Genomic DNA, 24,824 nt, shown 5'->3' with positions numbered 1-24,824 from the left:
GGGAGCAGCCATCTCTAAGGAATGGAAGAAGCATTCAGGGAAGACTCTACAAAGGAATTTGACTTTTAGATTGAGTTCTGAAGATTGCTAGGTAGACGGAAGGGATTATTTGGCAGGGGGAATGTTACAGTTAAAAGCACAAAGGTATGAAAAACATGACTTATGAGGAGAACAGTGGGTGGTTCCATGTGACTGGAGCGTGGAACACAGGTCGAAGGGTGGTATGAAGTGAAGTTGGAGGATTAGGCAGGGGCCATGTTGGTGCACTAAGGATGTTTCATAAACCAGGTGCTGTGGAGCCTGTTGGGCAGAGTGGGAGGAGTGGTCTGTGGATGTAGAAAGGGGGATGGTGGAAGGGTAGGGCAGAATGTACATGAGTTTTACAATAATTTTTTTTTAATTTATTTATTGTGCCTTAGGTGAAAGTTTACAAATCAAGTCAGTCTCTCATACAAAAAGCCATACCCGCCCCACCATGCACTCCCAGCTGCTCTCCCCTTAATGAGACAGCACATTCCTCCTCTCCAACCTGCATTCCTCGTGTCCATTCACCCAGCTCCTGTACCCCTCTTCCTTCTCGTCTCGCCACCAGGCAGGAGTCGCCCACATAGTCTCATGTGTCTACTTGAGCCACGAAGTTACAAGCATTTTTTTTAATATATTGTTTTTCTTACTGGTGTTAAGAGTGGTGATAGTTCACAAATGAATGACATTTTCCCAGAATGGGACTTCAGCTGCTTAAGTCAGTGTTTCGCAGGCTGCATTCCACAACAGACCCCTGGGGGAATCTTTGGAATATTTTCAGAGACCTGCAACAATCCCTTTCTTTTGAAAAGAGTACATTAACAAGTTTGAGATCTGCTGTGGCCAGAGGAGAAGCTTTAAGAGGATTTAAAGCAAATTTGTAGTTTTAGAAAATCACTCAGCCAATAAGAACATAGAAAGGTTAAAGAGACCAGTTACAGGTTGTTAGAATATTTAAGGGGAGTGAGATGGAGAAGGATACAAATGAAAGGCATTAAAGAGATATTGACAAGGATCTTGTGACCAAGTTAATCATTGGGAATAAAGAGGAGGGATTCTAGCTTGAATGATAGGTTGGGTGATAGTGGTCAGTTGGGGATAAGCAGGTTGGAAAGGGAAGATACAGATGTCCGGGCATCACCTCACCATCTGAACTATTATTATCTGTGTGTTTGCTATAATGATTTGGGAAATTTTTACTCAATATTTGTGATGCAAATTGAAAGCCCACTATAATGAATTCACATGTGCATGCATTTTTCCATGCAAGGAAAAAATGGTAAGTTATTTGTAAGTCTGAGCGAAAGGACATAGAAAGCACCGAAGTCATATTTGTGATACAGCTATATCGTGCTTACATTGTATAAGTGTATTACACATTATCGTTAACGTCTTCCCTATATTATTAAGTTAAAGTGTCTTCTAAGAAAGTGGAAAAGGCTTTGAAAACCTAAGAGGGCTAGAAAAGACCATAGATTAGAAGAAAAAATTATATTTTGCTATTAAAACTTGTATTCATTTTGTATCTTTAAGATATTTCATTTTTTAATTATAGTATGTTTGGAGTGTAGAAAGAAAACAATTCCTATTCAATACTCTACAGTATCACTGTGTATTGCATACAAACATATAGCCACTAATGAGTTAATTGGATATTAAATAATTAGGTAATTGTGTTTGAAGTGGTTTGTATTATACAGACAAACTTGGATCATAACACTGGTGCTTAAGAGCCTTTTTGTGATATTTGGAGAAATTGGCTGGGGTTTTTAGATGGACTAGGGAAATATTATTTTTCTCACTTAAAGTAATGGAATTAGGTTCATTATCTGAGAGTTTACCATTCAACATGTTGTACAGGGCAAATTAGATTCCAGTAAGAAGGATGCCTACATTAAGTTTGGCCATACTGATGTCTGTGCGACATCCAGGTAGAGCAGTGTTCTCAAATATGACTGCATATTTTAAAATACACCAACTCCCAAGAATCTGCAAAGATTCTGACATAATTGGCCTGGAGTAAGGCTTGGGAATAGTATATATTAAAAATTCCCCAGGTATTTTATATATAGATGTGGTTGAGAATCATTGATATTGGGACAGTAAACCTGTTGCTGTCAAGTCAATTCCAACTCATGGTGACCCTGTAGAACAGAGTAGAATTGCCCCATAGGGTTTCCAAGGCTGTAATTTTTATGGAAGCAGACTTCCACATCTTTCTCCCCTAGAGCAGCTGGTGGAATCAAACTGCTGACCTTTGGGTTAGCAGCCAAGCATTTAACCACTGTACCACCAGGGCTCCTTATAGAGAGACAGCCGGTAGTTATAAATGTTGGTCTGACCCAAGAAGTAGATCTTGTTGTTGTTAGGTGCCATCGAGTCAGTTCTGAATCATAGTGACCCTGTGTACAATAGAACGAAACACTGCCAGGTCCTGCGCCATCCTCACAATAGTTGTTATGCTTAAGTCCATCGTTGCAGCCACTGTGTCAATCCACCTCATTGAGGGTCTTCCTCTTTTCCGCTGACCCTCTATTTTACCAAGTATGATGTCCTTCTCCAGGGACTGATTCCTCCTGACAACATGTCCAAGGTTTGTGAGACAGTCTCGCCATCCTTGCTTCTCAGGAGCATTCTGGTTGTACTTCTCCCAAGACAGATTTGTTCATTCTTTTGGCAGTCCATGGTATATTCAGTATTCTTCTGTAACACCACAGTTCAAAGGCGTCAATTCTTCGATCTTTATTCATCATCAATAGGAGGCAATTGAAAACAACATGGATTGGGTCAGGTGCACCTTAGTCTTCAAGGTGACATCTTTGCTTTTCAACGCTTTAAAGAGGTCTTTGCAGCAGATTTGCCCAATGCAATGCGTCTTTTGATTTCTTTTTTTTAATTTTTATTGCCCTTTAAGTGAAAGTTTACAACTCAGTCTCTCATACAAAAAGTTATATACACCTTGCTATATACTCCTAGTTGCTCTCACCTCTTTTGATTTCTTGACTGCTGCTTCCATGCGTGTTGATTACGGATCCAAGTAAAATGAAATCTTTGACAACTTCGATCTTTTCCCATAGATCTTGGCTAGAAGAAAAGACTGGTTAATGATCATCAAGTAGATGATACAGTAAATGCCCACTGTAATGCTATAGGTGGTGTCCAAAGATTCAGCAATGTAAAATACAGTCCATTCTTGTGAGGTTAATCAAACGCCCCGGGTGAGGCTATGCAGCTAGCCAGCAGGCAGCTCAAAAGCACAATCCAAATCCATTCATGTATTGACGGTGGTTTGGTGCCACCTGGTGGTGGTTGTCTGCCCTGGCCTAAATATCAATGGAGACGATTTTCTGAGTTAACATTGCCTGACAACCCTGCCTGGACTTGCCCTCACCACATCTCCCCTAGAACCATCCACATTATCCTGCCCTGCTCCGAGCGAGAATGGGAACTAGGCAGCGGTAGCGTCACTAGGGTTGGTGTCACCCAGCGCAGTAACTCATGGTGTCACCCCCCATGGTAATTACAATATTGTAGCTAAAAACACCAGAATATTTGACAAAATCAGTAACTACAAACCGGCAGCAGTGAAAACAACAATGTGCTTGTAGCACGTGCAGACAAAACCATGTGATTCAAAGCATCATTGCAATTGGGTAGTAATGACAGCTCTGACCAGACCACCGATAAAAAAAACCCAAACCCATTGCTGATGAGTCGATTCCGACTCATAGCGACCCTGTAGGACAAAGTAGAACTGCCCCACAGGGTTTCCAAGGTGTGTCTGCTGGATTCGAACTGGCGACTCTTAACGACCACACCGCCAATTTTCCCAGACCACATTAGAAGGTTCAAAAAGTAAAATTAGCGTAGAGTTTTAGCCTTGTAGGTATATTGATACATGTAAACTGGGCTTATGAAAAATTTTTTGGTTGTGAAAACTACCTACAAGGATATTTTTATAGAAAATAATTTATGCTGAAACACTGTACAAAAATTTTCTAGGCAATCATTTTGGTGTCAGCCGCTCTGACAGTGTCGTCAGGTGTGGTCCACACCCCCTGCGCTTCACTAGTGACGCCACTGCTGGCAGGGGAACAAGAAGCAATCTCCAATTACTGTATATACAAATACGTACATTTCAGCTTACATTAGCAGGACGTTTTGCTTTTTGTCAGTGGTTTTACTGTGTTTGGAACCATGAGAAAAGATGGAATTACCCAAGGAAGGCTTAGAATGAGAATAAACTAAGACATAAAATGCATACACATATTTTAGAAATCATGACTTCACACAATACCTCTAATTCCAGGCCATCCCCACAGGGTTCTTTGTTTCTTCCCCCATTCCATGTTTGTATTATCTCATCTTCCACATTGAGACTTCTGACTTCTAACAGCATTGACATATTTACTCATTTGCTCAATCTTTTATTACATCTAAAATAGTTTTCAGAATTGCTTCACTCATATTACTTCAATAAACAAACCTACTAAAAAGAATTGAAGACTTGTTTTTAATTCTTCACCCCACACACCTCTCACCTTGGCCAAGACTTGAGGACATTATTCAGGTACTGTGTACATGAGTCACTTGTTCTTTCTCCCCACTCCATCCCCATGTGGTTAACAGTATTCATTTAAACTACAGTTACGTTCATTCTTTCCAGGTTCATTCTTTCCAGTTCATATTCGGGTCTAGGTCCCCCTCCTCCCTCAACACACTGATTAACATTTTGTGTTTTTTAAAAATCCATCTTTCAGATATACAATCTGAAATATTTACAGATAAAATGGAATGCTGTCTGGAGCTGTTTCAGAATAGGCCAGGGTAGGGGGACGGGAGAAATGTGTAGTTAAGAAATGAAACAAGATTGCCAATGAATCGATCTTTGTTGAAGTTTGGTGATTGGAACATGAGAGTGTATTACATTATTTCTCTACACTTCCATATGTGTTTGAAATTTTCAATAATAAAAAGTTCTAAAAAAATGTATGTACTGCCTATATTGTTTCTCAAGTTGTTTCATGGAAAGAAAGAGTTTTTACTTCCCTCTGTATTGCCCAGTCGTTTTTAGTGGATACTCAATAGCTTTTGATTGGATGCAAGAAGTGAGGTTAATATGAAACGTGTATATCCTTTTAGATATATCAAAGTGTCCAGTTATATCTGATAGGCTTTTTAGAAAAGTCTTTTATTATACTTCTAAGATCCTTAGGTTAAGTTATATTAGTTATAGTAATAATCGCATGTATTATTGTCCTTATTAGCATAATATCATTAATGATATCTTAATTATATAGTTACAGGAAACAAGAAATTATAGACTCATCAAAGCTTACACTGTGCAACATCTCTGTCCTTAAACTTTTCTCATCCCTTGAAATTAAGGGAAAAGTGATAACTTGGATCACAGGGACAACCGTCAGGATACAGACTACCTTTTGAGCCAAGTCAAAATCATAGTTAGGAAGTCTTTTCTTGTGTGCTACCTCATGCCGGAGGGAAGGGATTTGGCAACTATTTACTTTTACCATTAGAAGGGGGCAGGGGTGTATATGGAATGATTATGGCCTTCATATTAACAGTTGATTTTTGTGGGTGCTGTTCTTTACTTAGGGGAAAAGCCATATGTTTGCACAGTCCCTGGGTGTGACAAAAGGTTTACAGAATATTCCAGTCTGTACAAACACCACGTTGTCCACACTCACTCCAAACCATACAACTGTAACCACTGCGGGAAGACGTACAAGCAGATCTCCACGCTGGCTATGCACAAGCGGACGGCCCACAACGACACCGAGCCCATTGAGGAGGAGCAGGAAGCCTTCTTTGAGCCTCCCCCAGGTGAGGGTTCTGCCCAGTGTCTGCCTCTCTGTTTTTGTGAGTCAGCAGTTATGAACACAGTTTATGATTCATGGCATTTTCTCAAGTCATAAAGTTTTACTTTAAGAATATTTTGAACTGATGCTTTCAGATACTGCTTTTTGCCCCACCCCCATTTTTTTTAATATGGTAATAAAACATTTGACATTTCACATGTACAGTTCAGTAACAGTTAATGTTCATCATGTTGTTCAGCCATCACCCTTACCCAGTCCCATATTATACCGTCATCCCTAACAGAAGGTCGGTGTGTAGCCCCTTCTAGCTGACTCTTCATTCCCCCTTTCTCCGTCTTTCCTTCCCTCCTATTCTTTCTTTCCCTTCCTCTCTCTTTCTTCCTTTTTTTTTTTTTTTTTCTTTTTCTCTCTCTTTCACTCTCATTCATTCACTTACAAATATGTATTTAGCACCTTTGTTCCAGGCATGAGTAAAGCAGACTTTGTCTCTCCCCTCAAGGAGTTTATGGTAATCACATAATCAGGCAAACGTGTTATTTACATCTGGGGTAAATGCTGTCAAGGAAAGGTATGGGTCCTCTGGGATGCAGAAGAAGTAACCTTAATTTACACTGGGAAGTCAGAGGAGGCTTTGCTGAGGAAGTGATTTTTGAACAGAAATCTAGAGGGTGAATGGGGTTAACTAGGTGAAGAAACAGGTGACAGGCGTCGGGGGTCAGGAACAGGGAACAAAGACAAGAGAACATTCCAAACAGAGGGAATGGCACATGCAAAAAGCCTGAGGGTGGAGAGAGCAAAGTAATTTGGAGGGACTGAAAGAAACCTAGCCAATGGCCATGGGACTGCCAGGAAGAGTGGTGTGAAATGTGGCTAGAGAGCAAGGCAGGGGCCAGCCAGACCATTCAGGGCCTCAGAGCTGGGTTAAGCGGATTGGTCTTAAATCACGAGAGCTGCGAAGTACTCTCAAATATGCTTTGTTGATTCAGGTGCTATCAGTAGTGACGTAGGAGTTAAAAGCATTCATTTCAATGGAAATAAACACTTAGAAAAATATTTAGGGAATTACATTATGTGATTTCAGTAAAATAACTCAGCATCTTGAACAGAAAATCAATAGCTAAAGTAAAAAGATTTTTCTTAAAAAACAGAAAACGACATGCTGTCTTATAGTTTCATTGAGTACTTCCTTAATGAAGTAATTTTAACAATTAAAAGAAAACATCTTTTCTCATTTTTAACAACTGATATTGAAGCTTTGGAAATCATTTAGGGGAAAAAGTTGGTTGGAGAAGAATGGAAAGAACAGATCACTACCTGCTCAAATGATTCCCTATACAATAGTCCTAATTTGTCTTTTCAGGAGTTGGTCATGTGATAGTAAGAAAATAGGAATTCCTTCAGCCTTGAGTGCTATATTATTTTCTAGCCAAAACACTGGAAACGTATTGTTAAAACTGCTGAATCTTTTCAGTTAGAATGTAGGCTTTATCGATGTCAAACGTAAGTGGTAAGTCTTTTCCCTTTTTAAGCTTCCCCAGCCTCTTTCTTAAATGTTGTTTTTTTGTAAGAATTTTTTATATTTTAGAAAATATACATTTTAAAAAAAAAAGCTAAACTAAGTAGGGAAAATAGGGATGGATTTGTGTTCTTTTTCTCTCATATGATCCCCTGCCTTTTGTAATCTATTAGAATAATGGTACATAAATAGCTGTGGAACAGAACAAAAAGAAATGAAGTAATGACCATTGTGGAAATTACACCATGAGGACCATAGCCATATGAGTGCATGTTTCAGCCACTGGCTTTGAGAAATACTCGAATTAGCATATTAAGTCCTTTGGCGGGGGGAGGGGAAATTACCCTCTTCTGGCTTCATAGGAGGTAGAAAGTGATGAAAGAAAGGAAGGACCATAATCTTCGTGGTTGCCAAATGTAGCAGTAATAGACCATGAAATTGCTGTTTACTTGCTGGTTCTTTATGAAATAAAGAAGCGGATGGAAGTTTCTGTTCTGTTGCTTGTTAAATGATTAACCTTGCTCCAGATAACATGCCATTACATTGTCTTTGCACAGTGGTGTCACTGTGAACTGACGACTTGCTATTGCTTGTGTGAAAGACTAAGTATTTTAGTATCCATAGGTTGTGTTTACAAACCATTCAGGTTTTGTGGTTAATGTTTATAAAGAATATCACTTTTAGCATCTCCTTAAATAAATGCAAGACCTTAGTACATACTTATCTTTTGGGGTAGGCTATTTGCCAGTCAGTCTTCTGGTATAGTTCCTCCCCTCCCTGGCTGCAACACACATCACAGTATCGCCCAGTCACTCCAACTGAGAGGACAAAAGAGGTGCGCCAAAATTAAAACACTTTAATTTGATGGTGGAAAGGTTTGGTTTGGTCTGCTTGGATTTGATTTGGCTTTGCAAAAGTAGAGATGGGGGAACTGGAAAGAAGTGCTGGGAGCCATTTTCATGATTTAGAATATAATATGAATACCTTTTAATTTCTATAGTTTTGTCTTTAATATTAAAAATGCCATCTGTTTTCTAAACAGCTTAGTTGATTGATCAAATAAATGATTCATTTGTTTTAAACAGGTCAAGGCGAAGACGTCCTTAAAGGGCCCCAGATTACCTATGTTACAGGTGTAGAAGGAGAGGATGTTGTGTCTGCACAAGTAGCCACAGTAACCCAATCTGGGTTGAGTCAACAAGTTACACTCATATCCCAGGATGGGACTCAGCATGTAAGTATCCACCCAAAGCCAAACAAGTTAAAAGAACCTGGACTTGAAAGACAGGTTGGGTCCCAATTAAGAAAAGCCTTGAATGTCAGATCATCACACAGTTTGATTTCAGCCTGCAGGCAGTGGCAGGTCCCCTGACGGTTTTTCAGTAGTGTGCTAAAGAGACCACAGGCAGCGAGATTAGTCAAGAGAGAATATATATGGCTCTTTTTTTGTAGAAGTTAGATGGTATCATTGGTGTAGCTCAGGTGTGAGGTGCTGAAGATCAGAACCACAGTGTGACTGAGGATTTGAAAAGTAATGGATCTATATGAGACATATTCCAAGAAGGGGTAGGATTTGGTGGCTAATTAGATCCAGGAGGTAAGATTAGAAATCAGGGCCTTGGCTGACATGGTGCGAATACGGCAGCATCATTAAAAGATCCTGGGACATTGGTGGTGGGTAAGCCTGTAAAGTTTCCAAAATGTGGCTCTCACACTTCCAGGAGCTGTGAGAGCTCACTTATTGGGCTTCACGGTGTTGGTGGAACAGGTATTTTGATTTCTCTAAGGAAACCACTGTCTGATAGTCAAATTTGTTGTTTTTCTAGATGCCACTAGCCTAAAATAATTCAGACTTGATTCCATTGTTAAACTCTATCCATGTTTGTCTTAGTACCTGGTGGAGATAGGCACGTGGGGTGTGTGCTTCTTTACCCTCGGATATCAGCCTCTTTCACAGAGAACTTTCTCCTTACCTGCCTCACTTAGAGCTTGACCTTTCATGATTAATCTGCCCTTTATTTTGGTAACTGTCAACATGCCGATGTTATCTAGGAGGCAGAACATCTTCAGGATTAGAAAATACAATGCACCTGCACCATCCCATTCATTCCTCCCCAGCCCACTTTTTACTTCACTAATTGTACACAGTGCTCTTTGTCCATTGACTGGCATACAAGGTCAAACATATTTATTAATCAAGTTTTAATTCAGCATTAGCCCTTAATGCTTTTTCTTGAATTAGATCATCATAGGCACATTCCCTCTAGGGGTCATTTGGTCTGACCTCACTCCCTCCCTATGCAGGCGTTCCTTTTATAGCAGCCCTGAAACAACCTCTGCTGAGATACCCCAGACAGTGAGGCCATTTCTCTCTTAAGAAGCAGCCTGTTTCATTGTTGGATAATTCTGCTGTTTACCAGACTAGAACCTACCTCTATATCATTCACTTATGGTTTCTCCCTGACCATACAGAAAGAGCCTGATTCCTCTTCATGTATTCCAAAACAGCTGTCTTCCCCATCTCAATGTTATATTTTCTCTAAACTTAACCTTCTCATTTCCTTCAGGAATTAAATTTCCATTCCAATCATTTAAGCAGTTAAACCAACAAACATTTATTGACGCATCCACCTCATGCCAGACATTTGATTGATAAGACTGGGGAGAGTACAGGGAGGGGGAATCTCACAGTCTAATAGAGAGACATTTCTAAATGATAATTTTTCATAATGAGAGGTATAAAATTGAGGGGTATATAAAGTACTGTGGCAGCCCAGGGGAGGGAGTAAATGATTCTTACTGAAGGAGTCTTGGAGGCTGTCATAGAAAATGGGTCTTGACGGATTTTCATGGGGTAACCTGGCAGAGAGTGAACAGAAGGGCAAAGTCATTGTTATGGATTGAATTGTGTCCCCCAAACACATGACTTGGAAATTCTAACCTCTGTGCCTGTGGTTATAATCTTAATTGGGAATGGATTATCTTTGTTATATTAATGAGGCAGGATTGCCGTATTGTTACACAAACAATTCACACCTTTCTAAGTTTGTTTGCCAACTGCTCCCTCTCCCCGGAGGTATTTTTGTAATCACAGTATGCTAATTTTTTTTTACAGCAGCATGTAAAAAAAAAATTGGCATATTCTGCTTACTTGGGGGTGGGAGGATGTGGTTGGCAAACAAACTGGAGAAGATGCATGTTATTTGCTTGAAAATACAGTAGTGTAGTGTGTATCTCAAGTCGATCTTTTCTGAGATATAAAAGAGATTAAACAAACAAACATAGTAGAGGTGGGGTAAAAGAGATGCCAAGACACATGGAGATCTCCAAGGAATCAGGAAGCAGAAGCTAAAGGGACAAGGACCTTCCTCCAGAGCCAACAGAGAGAGAGAAAGCCTTTCCCTAAAGCTGGTGCTCTGAATTCAAACTTCTAGTCTCCTAAACTTAAAATGAACTGTGCAAAATAAAAATGGAACTTAAAGATTTGGAAAATTTTGTTGTACAAATTAAGGATATGTGTCCTAAAATCTCACCAAGGATGTGGCTGTACAATCTTTTGTTAAAGAGATTAAGCCTGTGACTTATGGATCTAACCAGTTACCACAGCAGAAAACCCATCACCTTAGACTGAAGGAGATAGAGGAAAAATCAAAGGAAAGAACAGTGGAATTCTATAGGCAGGAAACAGGTCAAAGTAGCAACATCTGTTATTCTCCAAGAAAAGAAAAGGACTATCCCTGGAACAGCTCAGAGATCAGCAGAACTGTTGAAAGGAGCACAGGAAGCAAGGCTTTCTCAGTTTCAATGGGTGGGGCCATGGTCTCCTGGATCTCAAAGGGTAGGGCCAGAGCCTCCTAGATCTTTGCCAACTTGGTTCCAGAGTGTGGGACTGCCATTAAAGTGTGCCAGGGGATTGGGGTTGCCATGCCCAAGGGCCAGAAGAACGGGGCCTCCTGAAGCTGAAGGGATGGGGTTGCCACTCAGATGGATTAGAAGAATGGGGCCACCTAAAGCCAAGGGAGCAGAGTTGCTGTCCAGAGGGCCTGGAAGGTGGAGCTGGAGCTCAGGGCTGAGGGGCCTCCACCCAGGACCCAAAGGGCGTGGCCAACACCCAGAGTCTGGAGGGCAAGGCCATTCTCTGGTCTCAGAGAACAGAGGATTATTTTCAAGTCTTGAGAACTAAGGTAATTTGTTCTGCTGGATTTTGAACTTGCTTGGCACCTGTTATCCCTTCTTTTCCTCTAATTTCTTCCATTTGTAATGGAAATATTTGTCTTGTGCCCGTTCCACCGTTGTACTTTGGAAACAGATAACTTGTAGTGTAAATTTCACAGGTTCACAGATGAAAAGGAATTTTGCCCCAGGGTTGAATACACTTAAAGTCTCACCCATATTTGATTAATGATTCAGAAGATGAGACTTTGGACTTGGAATTGATTTAAGACTTTTGGTATGATGTGATGGGGTGAATTGTTCTGCATGTGGCAAAGATATGGTTTTGAGGGGCCAAAGGGAGAAATGTTATGGATTGAATTGCAATAAAATTTTGTTTGAAATAAAACAAATTAAAAAAAAACCCAAACCACTGCTGTCGAGTCAATTCTGACTCATAGTGACCCTGTAGGACAGAGCAGAACTACCCATAGGGTTTCCAAAGCTGTAATCTTTACCAAAGCAGACTACTGCATCTTTCTCCCACAGAACAGCTGGTGGGTTCAAACTACCGACCTTTCAGTGAGCAGCTGAGTGCTTTTAACCACTATGCCACCAGTGCACCTTTCCCAAAAAATATGTGTTGTAAATCCTAACCTCTATGCCTGTGCTTATAATTATAATCCCTTTTGGGAATGGGTTGTCTTTGTTATGTTAATGAGTCAGGATTAGTGTAGGGTATGTCTTGAGTCAATCGCTTGAGAGATAAAACAGATTAAATGCAAGCTAGAAGCAGAGAAGGGGGAAGACAGAAGCCAAGCCACATGAAGATTGCCCAGGAGCAGAAGCTCAAAAGAGACAAGGACCTTTCTCCAGAGCTGAGAGAGAGAGAAAGCCTTCCCCTAGAGCCAAGGCTCTGAATTTGGACTTCCAGCCTCCTAAACTGTTAGAAAATAAAGCCATCTACTTGTGGTATTTCTGTTATAGCAGCACCAGGTAACTGAGACAGTGATGAAGCTATAACAGGATATGACACTCTCTGGGACTGCAAGAGACTGGTTGTGGCTGGAGTGCCAAATGCTGGTTTGGAAACAGTGGAAGATGAGTTTAGAGAAATTGGTAGAGGCCAGATCATGAAAAAAATAATAATATGTAAGAAGTCTGAACTCTAGGTGATAGGGTGCCAATGGAAATTTAGCCAGGGAACATAATGGGATTTGTTTGGTTGTGTGTGTGTACGTATTTAAGAAAGTTGGCAAGGTAGAGTGATGGTAAGGGAGGGGGTAGACTGGATAACTGGAGAGCAATTGGATTACTGCAGAAATTCAGGTGACAGAAAAATAAAGGCCTAAGTTAGCAGTAAGGACGGAAAGGAGGAGATGCATTTAAGAAATATCCAATTTTTTTGAGGATCTGAAAGAGTTTATGCCATTCTGAAAGACTTATTTGTTCCTACAGAGTAAACATATACAAGGATTAGGCCCAGTCCTTAATAAAGATTGCCAAGTATAACAAGAGACATTGACAGACTTGTAAAATGCATTATATTGCAGGTCAACATATCTCAAGCAGACATGCAAGCCATTGGCAATACCATCACAATGGTAACGCAGGATGGCACACCCATCACAGTCCCTGCTCATGATGCAGTCATCTCCTCAGCAGGAACACATTCTGTTGCCATGGTTACCGCCGAGGGTACGGAAGGGCAGCAGGTAACTGCATTTTTCCATTATATCAATCAATGCATACATCAGTATCAAAACTGTTACGTAGATATACCATGTGGCATAGTGGTTAAGTACATGACTGTCAGATTATATTCCAGTTTTGCAACTTCTTAGTTACTAATCCCTCTGAGCCTGCATTTTTCCTCATCTATAAATTAGGAGTGATAATTGCATCCACCCCATTAGGTTGATATAAGGATTGAATGAGATAACGCATATGAAATACTTAGCCTAGGTACATATTAAGTGTTCAGTAATAGTAGCCATTCCTGTCATCATCATCATCATCATCCTCAGATACTTAGGAAATAAATTCATTTGCAAAATTTACTTTATTTAATTTTTGAATATTTAATACATTCACATGGTATGTAGTGAAAAGTCTTCATCCCACTCCTACTCCACCAACCTGCTGCTTATCCCCGTAAACATATACAAGCAAATAAAGTACATAGTCATCTTATTCACCCCCTATTTTAATAGTAGCGAACTATACTCTTCTACACCTTATCTGTTTGTTCTTTTGACCTTAACAATACAGTAGAAAATCTTTCAATGTCAATATATAAAGAGCTTCCTCATTCTTTTTTAAAGCTGCATCATATTCCACTGTATGGATGTGACATAATTTATTCAAACAGTTTTTTGCTGCTTCAAATAATGTATAGCCTTGTGCACATGCGATTTTGCATGAGTCTCTATATATCTGCCAGTTAAATCCCTAGAGTAGGATTGCTGGGTAAAAAGATACATGCATTTGTAATTTTGATAAATGTTGCCAGACTTCCCTCTGAGGGTTGTGCCAGTCTACATTCCCACCTGCAGTGTTTGAGGGTGTCTCTTCCCTTCAGCATAGCCAGCCTAGTGGCGTCAAACTTTTGGATGTTTGCCAATCTGATGTATCTCTTTGTAGTTTTCATTTTCATTTCCTTTAAAATGGTGTTGATTAATACATTTAAAACTGTTCTTGTACTGTGCTGAAGGCAGGGTTGAGTCTCACTGTACCTCACCTGATTCAATGAAAGAATCTATCAAAATTAGTAGTTCTCATTCTTTCTAATTTCATTTATAGATTCAATACTATCACAGTCACAATTCCAGCAAGCTTTTTTGAAGCCATAGATAAGCTGACTGTAAAATCTATGTGGAAATGCAAAGAACCTAGAATAGATAAACCAGTGTTGAAAAAAGAATGAAGATGGACATCTTCTACACCTCGAAATGTAGAATTTCACAAAACTTCAAAGAAAACGGAAGAGAATATTTTTCAACCTTAGGGTAAAGATATCTTGGACAAGATATAAAATGCACTAACAATGAAAGAAAAAAATTCATAACTTAGACTTCATGAAAATTAATTCTGCTCAGCAAAAAACACAATTAAGAGAAAGATTAGACAAGCCCAGACTGGGAAAAGATATTCACATTGTGTATACCTGACAAAGGACTTGTATTGAGAGTATATAACAAACTTCTACAAATCAACAATAAAAAGACGGACAGCCCAATTTAAAAATGAGCAAAAATATTTTTTATAATGAGCATATCATTTGACTTTGCTCATTTGAACAAAGCTCTCACAAAAGAAGATCCATGAAGAAGCCAATAACACATGAAAGGTATTCAACATCTTTAGTTGTAAAAGAAATGCAAATTAAAATCAGGGTGAGATACCATTTGCTGTTGACCTTAGATGCCATTGAATTGGTTCTGACTCATAGCCACCCTGCACCATCCTCACAATCGTTAGACTTCAGCCCATCATTGCAGCCACTGTGTCAGTCCATCTCATTGAGGGTCTTGCTCTCTTTTGCGGACCCTCTACTTTACCCAGCATGATGTCCTTTTTCAAGGACTGATCCCTCCTGGTAACATGTCCAAAGTACTTAAGAAGTCTCACCATCTTCCCTTCTAAGGAACACTCTGGCTGTACTTCCTCCAAGACAGATTTGTTCATTCTTCTGGCAATTCATTGTATATTCAATATTCTTCACCAACACCATAATTCAAAGGTGTCTGTTCTTCTTTGGTCTTCTTTATTCATCGTCCAGCTTTCGCATACATTTGAGGCAATTGGAAATACAATGACTTTGGTCAGGTACACCTTATTCCTTAGTGACATCTTTGTTTTTTCAACACTTTAAAGGGGTCTTTTGTAGCAGATTTCCCAATGCAATATGTTGTTTGATTTCTCGACTGCTGTTTCCATGGGTGTTGATTGCGGATCCAAATAAAATAAAATCCTTGACAACTGCAGTCCTTTCTCCATTATCATGATGTTACTTATTGGTCCAGGGTTGTGAGGATTTTTGTTTTCCTTATGTTGAAGCATAATCCATACTGGAAGCTGTAGTCTTTGACCTTCATTATTCATTAGTAAGTGCTTCAAGTCCTTTTCGCTTTCTACAAGCAAGGTTGTGCCATCTGCATATCACAGGTTGTTAATGAGTCTTCCTCCAATCCTGATGCCACACTGTTCTTCATATAGCCAGCTTCTTTGATTATTTGCTTAGCAGAGAGACTGAATACGTAGGTGAGTGGATACAACCCTGAGTGCACACCTTTCCTGATTTTAAACCACACAGTATACCCTCGCTCTGAACGACTGCCTCTTGATCTAGGTTCCATAGGAGCACGATTAAGTGTTCTGGAATTCTCATTCTTTGTAATGTTATCCATAATTTGTTATAATCCACACAGTAGAATGCCTTTGCATAGTCAATAAAACACAGGTTAAGCATCTTTCTGGTATTTTCTGCTTTTAGCCAAGATCCTTGTGACATCAGCAATGATGTCCCTCATCCCACATCCTCTTCTGAATCTTGCTTGAATTTCTGGCAGTTGCCTGTCAATGTAGTGCTGTAACCGTTTTTTAATTATCTTTAGCAAAATTATACTTGCATGTGATATTAATAATATTGTTCAAAAAATTTCCTCATTCTGTTGGATCACCCTTCTTTGGAATGGGCACAAATATGTATCTCTTCCAGTTGGTTGGCCAGGTAGCTGTCTTCCAAATTTCTTGGCATAGGTGAGTAAGCGCCTCCAGTGCTGCCTCCGTTTGTTGAAACATCTTAATTGGTATTCCATCAATTCTTGGAGCCTTGTTTTTTGCCAGTGTCTTTGGTGCAGCTTGAACTTCTTCCTTCAGTACCATTAATTCTTGATTATATGCTACCTCCTGAAATGGTTGAACGTCAACTAATTCTTTTTGGTATAATGACTCTGTGTATTCCTTCCACCTTCTTTTGATGATGCTTTTGTCATTCACTATTTTGCCCGTAGAATTCTTCAGTATTGCAACTTGAGGCTTTAATTTTTTCTTCAATTTTTTCATTTTGAGAAATGCCAAGCGTGTTCTTCCTTTTCGGTTTTCTAACTCCAGTTCGTTGCACATGTCATTATAATACTTTGTCTTCTTGAGCTGCCCTTTGAGATCTTCTATTCAGCTCTTTTACTTCATCATTTCTTCATTTGCTTTAGTTTCTCTACATTCAAGATCGAGATACGATTTAGATCTAGGAAGACAACTAAAATTTAAAAAAATGAAAATGTTGGCAAGGATGTGAAGCAACTGGAACATTTATATACTGCTGGTAGGAGTGTAAAATGATAAAACCAGTTTGGAGAATTGTTTCTTATAAAGTCAAACGTGCCTCTACCATGTGATCCAACAAATCCACTAAAGTACATACTATATGATTCCATTTATATGAAGTCCAAGGACAGAAAAAGCTAATTCATGCTGTTAGAAATTAGGAAGTGCTGCTTGGCAGAGTGAGAGAGATTGACCAGGATGAAATATGAGGGAACTTTTGGCATGATGGAGATGTCCTAGATCTTGTTTTGGGTTGTGGTTTCCAAGATGTATACAACTGTTAAAACTCAACACCTATGATTCATTCATTCGCTTTTATTGTATGCTAATTATATCTTAATTTTTTTATAAAAGTATAAAAAATGAAAAAGAAACCAATCCTTCCAGCTTTCAGGCTGTCTTATGAAATGATCCCACCTAATTAGTTTGCAGACATTTCCATGGCTCTAGGATTCCAGGATTTAGCCTATTTAGTCCAGCCTGGGTAAATAGGCCTTGAAACAGTTGTAGTTGCAGACCTGGATGGATAGTGACCCCAGAGCAGGCATTTTTATGTAGCTTGTCTGTAGCTTCTGGACCAGGAATATTCTCAGTAGATAAGGCTTTGAGGTTGGGAATAAAGCCAGGTAGTTTCTAGCAACTGGGGCTGTCAGAACAGGAATAGGGGTTTCACTTGAGGACCAGCTACTCCTGCTCCTTCTGCCCCTGTAGGCCATTGGGCCTTAACTGCAGTTCACAAATTTTGATAATATTATAATTTTTTCTTAATTTGAAATATTAGTTCTAATTTCTCTTGTCATCTTTTCTTTGACCCATGGATTATTTAGACAGATGTTGCTTAATTTCTGAGATATTTTTAGATAGCTCATTGTTACCATTTCTAATTTAATTTTGTTGTGGTCAGAGAGTATTCTGCGATTGTGGATTTGTATCATTTCTGTTTTTTAGTTCTGTTAGCTTTTGCTTCAGGTCTTTTAAAGCTCTGTTATTAGGTACATACACATAAGATTCTTATGTCTGCCTGATAAATCGATCCTTTTATCATGAAATGTCCTTTATCTCTGGTAATATTCCTTATCTTGAAGTCTACTCTGTCTTTTATCCCCACTTCCCTTCCTTTTTCTGGGTTAATAAAATATTTTATTTACTTTTAATTCCTCTAATGACTTTTGTGTTATTTTTTAGTAGTTGCTCTAGGGATTATGTATCTTGAAGTTATCACTGTTTAATTAGATTTAATATTGTACTATATTACATAAAGTCTAAGAACCTTGAAACAGTATATTTTCATTTATGTCCCCATTCTTAATGCTGTTGTCATATATTTTATACCTATGTTATAACTCTCGCAATACAGTATTATATTTTTGCATTATATAGTTTAAGTTAAGCTAGAAGAAAGAAAACATAATATTTTGTATTTGTGCACTAATTTATCATTTTCATTACCTTTCATTCCTTCCTGTAGATTCAGGTTTCAATCTGGAATCATATCCCTTTGGCCTGGAGAATATGCTTTATTATTATTTATAGTGTAAACTTAAACTAAAACCCCCAAACTCATTGCAGTCAAGTTGATTTCAACTCATAGCAACCCTATAGGACAAAGTAGAACTGCTCCATAGGGTCTCCAAGGCTATAAATCTTGACAAAAGCAGATTGCCACATCTTTCTTCTCCAAAGGAGTGGCTGGTGGGTTCGAACTGTGGACCTTTTGGTTAGCAGCCAAGCACTTAACTACTGCGCCACCAGGGTTCCTCCCTAGCATAGGCATACAGATGACAGATTCTCTATCTTTATTGATCTGAAAATATATTTTAAGTGAAAACATATTATTTCACCTTTGTATTGAAAAATTTTTTTTATTGTCTTTAAGTGGAAGTTTACAGTTCGTTAGTTTCTTATACAAAAATTTATACACATTATTATATGATCCTGTTGCTCTCCCTTTAATGTAACAGCACACTCCTCCTTTCCACCCCAGATTTCCCATGTCCATTCACCCAGCTCCTGTCCCTTTTCACCTTCTCATCTTGCCTCCAGACAGGAGCTGCCCATTTAGTCTCACGTATCTACTTGAGCTAAGAAGCATTCTATTCATGAGTATTATTTTATGTTCTATAGTCCAGTCTAGTCTTTGTCTGAAGAGTTGGCTTCAGGAATGGTTTCAGTTCTGGGCTAACAGAGAGATGGGGCGGGGGTGAGGGAGAGGAGGACATGTCTCTCTCCAGTCTCAGTCAGACCATTAAGTCTGGTCTTTTTACTAGAATTTGAGTTCTGTACCCCATTTTTCTTCTGTTCCTGAAGAATATTTTTGTTTATCTTTTTTTCTGTCTGTTCTTCAAATGGATAATTTATACTAACCTGTCTTTGAGTTCACTGACACATTCTTTTACCATCATCAGTCTTCTGTTATGCCGATTCAAATAATTTTTAATTTCAGATATTGTAATTTTCAGTTGCAGAATTTTCATTTTTTAAGTAGTTTTTACTTGTCTGCTGAGAGTCCCCATGAGTGCATTCATTGTGACCATGTTTTCCTTTCAGCCCTTTGGATGTATTTATAATAGCTGCTTTAAAGCCCTTGTCTACTAATTCTAACATTTTGGTCATCTCAAGGTCTGTTTCTGTTGACTACATTTTCTCTTGACTACGGGTCACATTTTCTTCTCATGTCTCTCTCTTTTTTTTAATATTCTGGACATAGTGGATAATACATTGTAGAGATTCTGCATTCTATTATCTTCCTCTGAAGAATATTGAGTTTTGTTCTATCAGTCTGTTAAATTGCTTGTGGATGTTGGGTTTTATATTTTGTTAAGGCAGATTTGTTTCAGTTGTTGCCATTTAGCCTTAGGGTTGATCTTTTAATCCTAGGACATAATTTTTACTCCTAATGCATGGCCTTTTCAATGGAAAATCTGAGGTATTTACCAAACCCCTCTAACTTGGTGGAATTCAAACTCTAAATTCTGTATCTCTTGTATCTCTTGTGGTGAGTGAAAAAAAAAAGGGGGGGGTGAGTAGCAGCTAAAATCTCTGCTCAGCTTCTTAGCCTTGTAGTTGTTGCTTTCTGCCAGGCTCTGGAACCTCCCACACACATTTGCAGTTCAGAGGTCCTAAGTATTTGGGAGTTTCCTTCACTGTGGTTCTCTCCTCTTTTGGATATCCCTCTCAATTTACAGCCATTCTGGTAGCCCTAGACTCCATTATCTGACACCTTAAGTTGCCTTGGGCTGCTCAGACTGAGAGTGTCCTCAGTTGAAGAGCTATTTAAATATAGATATAAACCAATGTGGTTCCCTTCTCTCAGTAATTCCCTCCAGTTCTTTCTTGCTTTTGGTTACTCTCCAGTGCCTTCAAATAGTTGATTTTTCATATTTTTGTCCAGAGTTTATCATTGTTTGGTACAGGAGGGTTACTCTAATATAAGCTACTCCACCATTGCTATATTGAAATATATCTTTGTTATTAGATTATGGAACATAACTGAGATTGGCTCACATTAAATATCTATTAACTTAAAAATCTAGCATTTTTAGTGAATTAATGGCCAAGGAAAGCAGCAACTTTAGTTTTTAACCTATCCTTCCTGTGAGTTTGGGTAAATAAAATCTTAAAATGTCATAAAGTAGTTGATACCATTTCATATTAGAAAAAGGAACATTTGTGGCTTACGAACCATAAAAGCTCTTTCCACCACTCTGGGTAGATGCTTCAGAAAGACTATGGGAAGATTTCACGGAGTCTAAACTGAGTATTAGTATAAGAGATGTTGCTTTGTCAGTAATGCTACTTAATGGTCTTTTCCATTTTCTAGTTAATAGGAGATCCAGCCTTAAATGCAACAGGTTTATACAGGAGAAAATAGTATATTATCCACCACTGGGAATAAATAGACAGTTAAGATGTGAGTTAGTTCACATGTTTAACTGCCCACCCAGACACTTAGAGGTACTGGAACCTAGGTACAGCAAGTGTCCCCTGGCTAATGGAGCCTGGTGTAGCACATTTACTTCCCCAGTGACCTCTTCCGTGTCCCTTTTCTCTGAACTTCAGTTGCCATCAAATAAGAGTCCAGACTAGACATTATACATGGTCTCGTCTGACTTTGAGCTTCTACTATTCTATAGTCAGAAAAGAGTTCTTGTTGTTTGTGTATTCTTTTTAATTTGAATACAATTCCCTTGCATTTCATGGATTTTAATCTATTTAAATTGTATACTTAATTCTTCATGTGTGTTTTTTGTTGTTTTGTTTTGCCTAAGGTTGCAATTGTGGCTCAGGACTTGGCAGCATTCCATACTGCCTCCTCAGAAATAGGACACCAGCAGCACAGCCATCACTTAGTAACCACAGAAACCAGACCTCTGACCTTAGTGGCAACATCCAATGGCACCCAGATTGCAGTACAGGTGAGTACAAGGGCAGTGTCCTCAGTTGACTCCAGTGCTACTCGTAGTTTTCAGCCTCATACAGCATGCTTTATGTACTACCTGTACAGGCAGCGGGACACAGAATAATAATCTGTGTCACCTAGCCTGCATTAAGGAAATTACTGTATTTGAGGTTTGACTCAAAGAGACCAGGACTAAAAGAGACCAACAATTTTTTTGTACATTCTAGGGGAATTTACAGCAAGAGAAAAAAGCTTCAGGTATGCATTCTGTGTGTACCCCGTCAGCCATATTTACTCTTAAAAGTCTAATGATGGCAGGATTTGATAAAGCACTTCAGAGCCAACTCTTTGGGAAAAAAACTAGTGTAAACATAAAACCAAACCTGTTGCCAACAAGTTGATTCCGACTCATGGTGACCCTATAGGACAGAGTAGAACTGCCCCATAGGGTTGCCAAGGCTGTAAATCTTTAGGGAAGCAGACTGCCACATCTTTGTCCTGGAGAGCAGCTGGTAGGTTCGAACCGCCAACCTTTTGGTCAGCAGCCGAGCGCTTAACCATTGCACCACCAGGGCTCCTTTCAGTGTAAACATAGACCCTAAATTAGTCCTCTGAGAATCTGTGAACAGCCCAGTTTTACAGTAGGGAATGTCAGGACACTAGAAGGAGCCATTCTCTGGGAAGAGTCCATGAAGTCAAGCAGAAACTCAGAATTCCAGATGCTAGGTCCAGATTACTTATAGGCACTTAAGATTACCTGTCCTTGGGGTGATCTGTTTTTTCGTGTGTTTACTTGAAAAGGGGGTTAAAATATACTCAGGAAAATGCCAGCTGTTGGTTTTATTTAGTTTATGAGTATAGATGCTAAACGCTCAGGAAGCACTCCAAATATCTATCACCATTGGCCAAAGTGAGTGTTATGGATTGATTGTGTCCCCCAGAAATATGTGTTGTAATTCCTAACCTCTATGCCTGTGGTTATAATCCCATTTGGGAATGGGTTTTCTTTGTTACATTAATGAGGTAGGATTAGTGTAGGGTGTGTCTTGAGTCAATCTCTTGAGATACAAAAGATATTAAATGCAAGCTAGAAGCAGAGAAGGGGGAAGAGAGATGCCAAGCCACATGAAGATTGCCCAGGAACAGAAGCTCAGATGAGACAAGGAGCTTCCTCCAGAGCTGACAGAAAGCCTTCCCCTAGACCTAGCACCCTGCATTCAGACTTCTAACCTCCTGAACTGTGAGAAAATAAATTTCTGTTTGTTAAAGCCACCCATTTGTGGTATTTCTTTTATAGCAGCACTAGGTAACTAAAGACAGTGAGTATCATTTGTCTCTTGCATGTATGAAGAGTTTATCAAAATCCTCTTACTCTCCTCTGCAGGAATTTGTTTTTGTGCTCCTAATGATTTTATCAGTAGTAGTGTTTTAACAAACCCAAGTGTCAGAATTACTGGGAGAAATCACCGGAAGCTTACCGAGAATATTTCTTTGGCACCATCTTCACTGTGGCTTTTGTGTTTGACTTGTTTCTGTTCCTGTTTCAGCTTGGAGAACAGCCATCTCTGGAAGAAGCCATCAGAATAGCATCCAGGATCCAACAAGGAGAAACGCCAGGGCTGGATGATTAATCCTCAGAATAACAGAGCAATAAAGCAGGAGGAGCCTGTCATCTTCTGGCAGCAGGGACCCATGAAGCCCGGGCCCAGGAAAATCAGAAGTTTTCCATTCCCTGATACACTGTACACACTTTTATGCAAGAGTGGAGAACATTTTATTCTTGACACTTTTGTGTATATAACCCTTTGACTAGATTCCCAAACTGATTAATTGTGTACGGGAAGTATGAAATTAGGGCACTACAGTAAATGTTCATGTTTCTTCTATCAGATCGCAGACTCCTGGAGTCTACATGCAAGACCACTGATGTCTTAGGGAGTCATATGATGGATTTTTAACTTACTGTGAAAAAAAAAATAAAGGCTGTATCTAAAATGTCAAAGGTTATTATATGCCAAACAATCATAACTCCAAAAGCCATCATGGATAATAACGAATGTAAAGCCTTCACATATTTCCCCCAGTTAGTAGAGTGTCTACAGGTTTTGTTCTACTGTATACTTGTCCGTTTTTATTTGTATCTCATGGTTTGAAGACTATGCATTTATAGTTTCCCATTCCTGTTAAATACCAACTTTTCAAGATGAAATGCTAATTATATTAGCATTACATTGGATTATGTATAAAATTACAAGGTTTGTTAATTTAAAATTAAAAAGTTAAATCCAGTGCTTTGGTTTTGTTAAAGATTTTACTTAGTGTTCAGTTTTTTTGTTACTGTTTTTTAAAATAATGAACTATCAAAGTTCGACTACAGGCTGGTGCCCTGGATAACAGTGCTGTAATTGGAAATGGCTTTACTCTTAAATTAGGTTAGCGGGTTGGTGTAAATTATTTATTTTTGCCTATGTACTTTTGTTTTAAAGCTTATTTACCCTAAAGTTTATTATTAATTTTGAATACAGCAATTTTTTAAATGTTACCTTTATATTTGTTTTATTACGTTGGTGTGGGGTGGGGGAAATGGTGCAGAAATACCACAAAAGTAATACAGATTATAACCCAGCACACGTATATTGAGAGTATATTATGTTTCAAGCACAAAGTACTTTTGCATACATTTTTATGTAGACCTCAGAACAATTTTGTGAGATATATGGATTTACTATCCCCATTTTATACATAAGGAAATTGAGGGTTCAGAGAGGTTCAGTGTCTTACCCAGGCCTCACAGCTACGAAAAGCAAAGACTTGAGAAACCAGACTCTCTGACTCCAAGTCTGGTGTGTTTTTTCACTGCTCCGCTCCACAGCTACCTGCGCAGATGATGGTTTGTGGCAGAGATTATCAAGATGAGCTTTGGCGATTTCTGACTGCCCGATGAGCTGAGCACTTGAAAGACCATCCTCTAAGGTCCCAAGTTTAGAGTAGGGGCCACCAAGGTGGTTCAGATGAAGGGCTCTCCAACAGCAGTCACCCCACCCTGTTATTCCCCGTGCTTGGTTTACATAACCAGCTGAAGTCTGGCTGTTTTTCTTTCAAGCTTTACGGTAAAAAGGAAAGAAACATTGTCCTGTCTTATTTAATATTATCTTTGATCAGGTTCTTTGAAGTCTTGCTGAAAAGGAATATGACTTAGTCATTTGCAATGGACACCCTTCAGGGTTGGTCAGGGATTGGTGGTTTTTCCTTCAAAGCCTTTCGTAGATATCTAACATCAGAAAGAGGCTTTGTCACCCACAGATCGGGTCTTCATTCTTGACAGAGCCATTTAAACAGAGAGAACTCCCAGCTGAGGCCCGCCGAGAGTCAGAAAGGGGCTAGCAAGGTGGGTGGAGCAAGAGCAGAATCTGCTCCAGCCTCCTGATCCAGGTCTGGGCTGCCACAGGGAGCTCCTCACACAGGCCCAGCCTCCAGTGGGCTCAGCCAGGTCTGCTGTGCTTTCCAGGACCCAAATCCAAGCTATCCTCTGCCCTTGACCGTTTTTATTTGCTCATTTCCGGGG

General features: G+C 39.3%; 1 protein-coding gene across 4 annotated transcripts in view; it reads left to right on the top strand.

The window, feature by feature from the left end:
- Window positions 1–23,801, top strand: part of ZNF143 (zinc finger protein 143) — a 69,707-nt gene extending 45,906 nt beyond the window's left edge. For 3 of the 4 annotated variants that reach the window (XM_064288452.1, XM_064288451.1, XM_064288450.1), the window contains exons 12-16: window positions 5,641–5,868; window positions 8,466–8,614; window positions 13,086–13,247; window positions 21,129–21,275; window positions 22,807–23,801. In XM_064288452.1, the coding sequence (XP_064144522.1) occupies window positions 5,641–5,868; window positions 8,466–8,614; window positions 13,086–13,247; window positions 21,129–21,275; window positions 22,807–22,890 (770 nt within the window). In that variant the 3' untranslated portion in view covers window positions 22,891–23,801. The remainder of the gene's footprint in view (window positions 1–5,640; window positions 5,869–8,465; window positions 8,615–13,085; window positions 13,248–21,128; window positions 21,276–22,806) is intronic. The other variant, XM_064288453.1, reaches the window with a different exon arrangement.
- The last annotated feature ends 1,023 nt before the right edge of the window (window positions 23,802–24,824 follow it).

Source organism: Loxodonta africana, chromosome 7, assembly GCF_030014295.1.
Source record: "Loxodonta africana isolate mLoxAfr1 chromosome 7, mLoxAfr1.hap2, whole genome shotgun sequence".
NCBI lineage: Eukaryota > Metazoa > Chordata > Mammalia > Proboscidea > Elephantidae > Loxodonta > Loxodonta africana.
Note: the sequence above shows the minus strand (reverse complement) of the source record. Positions and strands in the feature narration are given on the sequence as shown.